At 33.9% G+C, this 7,292-nt stretch overlaps 1 protein-coding gene across 9 annotated transcripts in view; it reads right to left on the bottom strand.

Annotated features, from left to right (window-relative positions):
• Position 1: 1 nt before the first annotated feature.
• ECHDC1 (ethylmalonyl-CoA decarboxylase 1) overlaps positions 2–7,292 on the bottom strand; it is a 60,026-nt gene continuing 52,735 nt past the window's right edge. For all 9 annotated transcript variants that reach the window (XM_010366698.2, XM_030928219.1, XM_030928212.1 and 6 more), the window contains one exon: positions 2–1,583. Coding sequence is in view for 7 of the 9 variants with exons in the window: in XM_030928212.1 (XP_030784072.1) it covers positions 1,175–1,583 (409 nt within the window). In the remaining 2 variants the exon portion in view is untranslated. The remainder of the gene's footprint in view (positions 1,584–7,292) is intronic.

Here is a 7,292-nt window from a genome sequence, read left to right as displayed (position 1 = left end):
ATGTAGACCACAAAATCCCACTTTTATTTGGTAGATTTTACATCTATGGCCAAATAGAAAATATTAGGTTGACACAGTAATCTAGAATTTACCTCTGAAAAAAAGTAACGTGAGTCTAACCATATTTTCCTAACTCAACAGTAGGATCATGTATAAGGCAAATGCAAGTTAATTTTACCATGATTCTCAAATGTGAATTGAATGTTACAGTAGCAAATACTTTTGACCTCTTGTGATGAGTCAGAACTAGAACTTAATTCTTGGACTTTCACATTTTTTAAAAAGTATTTCTGGGATGATCATAAACATTTTATGTTGTGCATTTTTACGTTTACTTTTGAAAGACAGTTAAAAAAGAAGGTTAGTTGTTTTTCAGGAAAAAAAATCTGATGTAAAAGTGCAAATTTATGTTGCAAGATGCTTCATGAGTCCCTTCGAGTGGTTTTGATTTTAAAACTACATCAACAGTAGTTGTTTATTACTAGTTGGAAATTCCATGGCACACAAATGAATGTTCAATTTGTAAAATCAGTTGACTTTCCATGTCATGGCTATCACTGTTTAGTAGATAATTTATAATAGAAAACTAATTATTGAAAACACCAAATAAAGTTCTAAATTTGTAGTGGGTCGTGAGGTACATCTTTTTTTAAATTAAGGGCCATTTCCCATGAATTTTACTCCGGCTGTTTGGAGCAGAAGAAAATAATTGATCATACCCTTTCTTGTTTTCTTGTTCCCTGATCCCTCCCCACTTTTGCTCTTTAATAGCAATACTCATTCAGTTATTTTGGTAAATTATTTCCAGGTAAGACAGGTAAGACAAAATTTTATGAAAAGTAACACCAGGAATAGGTTTTGTATAGAAGCTTTTCTTTTAAACACGGCTCTTTGCTTATAAGCTAAGAATTATTATTGGAATTGAGAGCAATAATTTTTAAGTCAAAAGTGTATATTTTAGCTAAATGTTCCAGATTATGCAGTAAATGCCCAAGTGAGTAACTGGCAAGAAATGAGGTAAATGAGTTCAGATATTCAAAAGATGATTAAAAACAAGTCTGCATATTAATAGTAGCCTTCAAAGTAATTCTGATGTTCATATTTAACATCATTTAACATTTATACATATTAGTCACTGGAGCTTTACTTGGAGTACATCCACACGAAAAACCAATTATTTAATAAATTTTCCTTTCTTAGCAATAGCCTCTAAATTTGCAGGCCCACCCCAAACTGTTCCTAAAAGATCTCTTTCATTCTGTAATGCTTCCTCCAAATACAGCTCTCTGCCTGAACAAACAGATTTTTTCAAAGCTCTGATTACTTCCGGTGGCCCTTGGATGAATTGCTTTAGCCATTCTTGTGCCTCTTCTAGAGATTTAGTTTCATCTGAAGACTGCAAGACCTCTTCAACCATTCCTATGTGTAGAGCGTATTTTGAATCCAGTTTAAGGGCCCCACTCAGCACTTTGAGAGCTTGTCTACTTCCGATTATTTCAACTAGCCGGGTGGTGCCACCCCAGCTTGGTATTATGCCCATCTCTTTGTGGACGAATCTGATCTTACTCTCTGGAGTCATTAACCTGTAACAGAAAAAAGAAAAGTTTAATTGTAACTCTCTGAGTGTGTGTATATATGCCCTAATCATAAAGTACTACCCATTCATGATCTGATGTGAACTCTCCATAGATCTTTATAGGTAGATATATTAAAAACAATGTTTGAAAAATATGGCTGTTTCGTCTAGAATTTAATTCACTAATAGTATTTAAAACTTCCTTTGAAAACAGTATCAACATTTTTTGTTGTGCTTGTTTACCTTTTGCAAACAAGAACCTACTCTTTGTTTCTAAAAGCCCAAAGTTGGTATTTCTTGAGTGGTGACCTAATGAGAAGATCTGGATCAAGTCAAAGTATGGGAGTAGGAAATGTTAGGTGCATACTATGAAAAACAAACAAGCATATTAAGTTAAGACTCTCAAAAGTCCTTAGGGGGAAAAAAAACGTTTCAAATACAGCAGCTATTCAGCAAATATTTACCAAGAACTACCAATGCCAGGTGGTGTTTTAGGTGCTGAGACTGTACAGGAATGACCAAAATAAAATCCTTGTGCTCAGGAGCTTGTTTTCAGTTTGGAGAAAGAGGCACTAAACTATATAAAGTCAGTGGCAATGAGTGCTTTATAGCAAAAAAAGAAAAAATGAGGCAGGAGACTATTGACTTGAGGATATGTGTGCTATTTGGGACAAAGAAGGACTCTGAATATTTGAGCAGCTACCCGAGGAAGTGAGCAATACAAAAATCTGGGAAAAGATGTTCCAGGAAGAAGGAATTGCAAGTGCAAAAGTCTTGAAGTAGAACTGCTTAGTATCTCTGGAGACGAGTACAGTGTAACTGAAACATGGGGAATAAAATGAGAAGCATACTTACAGGCCACAGTAAGGAGTTCAGATTTTATTTATTTTTTAAGTGTGCAGTTATATAGAGGAGGTCAACCAAAGAATTAGCGTCTGACACTTTACAAGGGCTGCTCTAGTTGACATGTGCATGAAGACCTTATTTAGCATTTCAAAGCTCTTACACCATTTTTTTTTTTAAGGAACTGGCAATACAACTACTGCAGAGCTAGGATTTAAACCTAGGCAGGTTGGCTTCAGTATCTTCATGGTACACATAATAGTTAGCTAGACAATGTGGAATCAGGTATACCAGTAAGAAAGTTATTGATAGAGGCTTGGATTAGACTGATAGCAGTGAGTTTCCCTAACGGATTCATTTTCCCCAATCATGGGATTTTTATGACTAGGATGATTAATAAGGAAAGTATAGCAATAAAGGGGAGTTAACACAAAGAAATTGGTGGGCATAGCAAATGGCCTCACATTTGCCAGTTCAACAGACTGAGTAAAGTTACCCGATTTAGGAAATGCTGCTGATGCATTTTACTTTGAATGCATGCTTCAAAAAGCTTTCACTTTCAAATTACTCAGTACAAAAAAAGAAGACCTTAAGTTGGTTTGGCTTTCCAACGTGTTAAATACTGAAATGCAGGGGATTTGGTTCTATTAGCACTAAGAACAAAAAACTCAGTCTTTGACCCCAGAGAATTCTGACAAATGCCCATTTATTAACTCACTGGGAAACTTTGTCTTCACAGTTGTGGATTTCTACAAAGGAAAATATGCCTTGATTATGAACAATTGCTTCTAGAGGCAAATAGCTATGAAAAATAATAGTTTTCAAGAAATAATTTTAAAATTGGGAGGAAGAAAGAACAAGTCTTATAAAAATCTGAATTTATCACAACATTGTAAGAGGAATACTGCCTTGCTAAACAGAACACAATGTCAAAAGGAATAGAAATTATAGAAATAATGTCTAATATTCTTAGAATAGGAATACTGTCAATATTGAACCCAATCCTATAGGCTTTTCACATAATACATTAAATATGTAACTGTTTTGAACTGAATCCTGGAATTGGTTCAGAGCTGCGCCTATATGGAGTAAAGGACTATGCCAGGAATAAATTCATTTAGAATCAGCTGAACATAAAAACTGGTTAAAGTCCTAGATGTTGGATTAATGTAGATGAGCTTATGACAACAAAAGTTATTACCTATGTAAGTACATTCATATTTGGAATTATTTGTTTCTAAAGAAAAATCATCTCGATGGTAAATTTTTTCCATTTGCCTTATTTTATAAGGTAAAGTGTGTCTTTTGGAATATTTTACAACTCCAACAAATATTTTACAACTCAACAAATTTTATCTTTGTAAAACACCTTTTGTGATCAAAATCTAACATCCATTCTTTGCAAATTGTATACCTTGGGTGTGCTTGTGTACTGATATACATTAAATATATATTAAATAAATATGACCAAAAAATTCATTGGTGACAAAAGAACACAAGTAGTTTCCTCTAATAAACACAGCATTCAGATGGTAACCTTGACAAGACTAATTTAACCTAAAAATTAAAGTTTAAATATAAAATTTAAAATGCTGAAAAACCTAATTTAAGAAGCACATTGTTATATTATCAACAAGATATATCCCAAAACAGTTTCCTGATAGATCCTACAGGATTATACACTAATTCCTTCCAGAGTTTAGATGCAGTTGCCTGGTAATATAATTATTGCAAGGGATAATCTATGTAGAGTAATGGAAGACTTAGTTCTTATAATTTTGAAGACATGACAGACTTAATTTATACAACCATATTAAACTAGCTTATTTTGACAAGTAAAAGAATGGTGTCTTCTGACTGTTTAATAGCATAATCATTGCCAATGTTTAAAATTTCCTCTGACATCCTGGGGCAAAGGAGATGAGATGAGATTAATCAAATGTGGATATACTTCTTGTTACCACTGTCTGGATGAAACAATGTTATAGGAAAAACTACTGATAACTGGGGAAAGAGTTTCACTTTGACAGGTGATACAAAGTCAAGTGTTGATGGCACCAGGAAAGACTGTTCAGTGAGTTACTACTTTTTGATGTAGTAACTTAAGTTTCAGGTCTTTGAACAAATGTATTCAAGAACATTCTAAGTTACCAAATGTTACTAAAATAGGAACTTTTTAGTGGAAAAGTTGCAAAAAAAAAAAAAAAAAAACAGCCTTTTTTGTTATGTTGATTATTAAAGCAAGGTACTTTTAGTAAATTCTGTGATGAAGGATGGAAATATAAATAATTGAATTGGAAGAATGTACAGCTTTGATGTGAAGTGCATATACTCAGGAGCCAGACTGCTGGGCTTGAAATCCTAGCATGGCCACTAGACTGGCTACATACCATACATTGTAAAATACAGCGAAGGCAAAAGTAACACGGTAAAAAGAGGAGAGGAAGATTCATCTCTAGATCTTAGGAAGGTACTTAACATCTCTGCGTCTCTTGATAGATATTTTGAACATATGTACTCCACAATTCTTTTATAGTGTCTTTATGTTTTAAAAAATGTGTGAAATTGCCTCAGACAAGTCTACAAGAGAATACAGTATTACCTACTTTTATTTTGAAATATAAAAGTTGTACATATTTTGTAGTCTGATACATAATAAACTCTATGTATACTAGCTTTTATTACTATTAAGTTGGTGGTATTGATAGGTCAGTAAAAATAACAGTAGTGTTTCTGCTAGTAAAGTAGTATAAAGTTGTCCCCTGGATTAAAATCACATAACCTCTAAATATTCAAAGTAAAAGAGCTATACTCAACACTGTATAACCAGCAAATACTCTTGTTCTTCAATGTTGGTTATATAAATGGAGACCAAAAGACATATTCAATTTTTATATTGCCAAATAAAATTAGAAATAATGCTGTATTCTACTACAGATACGGTTGAAGCAGAAGATTGCAAGCTGATCTTTTAAAAAACAGATAAGACACTTATCCCTCTAAGATTTCTTTAAAGAGAACTGTTCAATACAAGATAAATATCTTGAAATTTTAAACCATTGATGTTACAAAATTAACATCATGTTACACATTTAAAGTTTGGAATCACTGATTTAAGTATAAATAAGCTTTAGTGTAGGGCCAGAAACTGCTAGTCTGTTTACACTGATTGCATAAAGGGCCAAGGACAAAGTAAATTGCTCACATGGGGAAATATAGCATAGAAAATTATAGAATTAGCAACAGCATCTCTGACCACAAACAATACTTTTTATGCCTCCAACATAAACTTACTTGTTCACACATATATTTTCCTGGCACCTTCTCCCTTCTGTTTTCTACCGTCTATAACATCACAAAACAAACTATGGAAAAGAGAACCCCAAAATTCTCCCTATAATCTCACTTTTCTGATTTCCAAGTCTCAGATGATTGGCTTCATGAGTTTCCATTCATTTTATGCAAAGAGACTGCTTGAGTAAGAAGGTATATAGTTGAATGTGTGAAAATTTTTATTTGTGTGTGTGGTTGTGAGGGGGGAGCAGACATAAAAATGTTTTGTGATATTTAAGTCTGATTTTAACATTCAGTAATCCTGGCATGATCAGAGGTAGATTTTCTTGATGTCACAGCTCTAAAGTAAGAACTTCCAAGTAATGTGGTAACTACAAAACAAAGCAACATGGGCAATGTGACTGCTTCCTGAGGTGGACATCTCCTATTCAGAGTCAAGTTACTTCCAAATCAAAAATGGGATTTGTTATTTTCGAATTGGGGTGGGGGCGAGATTGTGTGTGCATGCATTTATTTGTGTATGTGCAAGTGTGTGTAATATTGTACTTTATTTATTAAGCCATTTTTTTTTTTTTTTTTTTGAGACAGAGTCTCACTCCATTGCCCAGGCTGGAGTGCAGTGGTACGATCTCGGCTCACTGCAACCTCTGTCTCCTGAGTTCAAGTGATTCTCCTGCCTCAGCCTCCCAAGTAGCTGGGATTACAGGTGCCCACCACCACACCCAGCTAATTTTTGTATTTTTAGTATAGACGAGGTTTCACCATGTTGGCCAGGCTGGTCTCGAACTCCTTACCTCAGGTGATCCACCTGCTTCAGCCTCCCAAAGTGCAAAAGGCTATCTTGTAAGCTCCTTTGGGATAAGCATGTTTACAGCTCCCTTTCTTTGTAATATACTTTGAACTAATGGGTAGCAGCTGGAAATGCTCATACCTTGGCTGAGGGTTATTTATATTCATGAAAACAGCATTAGAGATTGAAAACAAATCAAATAGGGAGGCTCTAATTGGATAGTTGAGAATTTTATTTCACTAGGGAGATAAAGGAATACAAATGTGCTTTTCATTTGGTGTATAAACAGCTCAATACCCCAAAGGAGAAATGGGAAAAGAAAATGCAGAGAATTCATTCACATACAAATCAGCCAACATGAAAATTTATGCATCACCAAAAATCTCTAAAAAGGCAAATAAAATTTAAATATAATTTTTGATTATCAAAATTATAAAAGATACCTTAAAAGATTATACTCATTGTAAGAAAGGATGCTCTCAAACAGACATTTTCTGCTGGTGGTAATATAAATTGGTAGAATGTTTCCTAGAAGATAACGTAGCAATTATCAAAAGCCTTGTTAACACTGCATATCCTTTGATTAAGTGTTTGTGCTACTTACATGATTTATTTTCAGGAAATAATCTGAAATGTGAGTAAAGCCTTTTGCATAAGGTAATTATCACAGCATTAATCATTTTAGAGAAAAATTGGAAACAACACACCAACAGAAAATCTCTCAACAGACTAATAACTGCAAGTGGAAATCTAGTACATGATCAAGTGTTACCTCAAATGACTGGAACA

This window comes from Rhinopithecus roxellana, chromosome 4 (genome assembly GCF_007565055.1).
Source record: "Rhinopithecus roxellana isolate Shanxi Qingling chromosome 4, ASM756505v1, whole genome shotgun sequence".
Taxonomy (NCBI): Eukaryota; Metazoa; Chordata; class Mammalia; order Primates; family Cercopithecidae; genus Rhinopithecus; species Rhinopithecus roxellana.
Note: the sequence above shows the minus strand (reverse complement) of the source record. Positions and strands in the feature narration are given on the sequence as shown.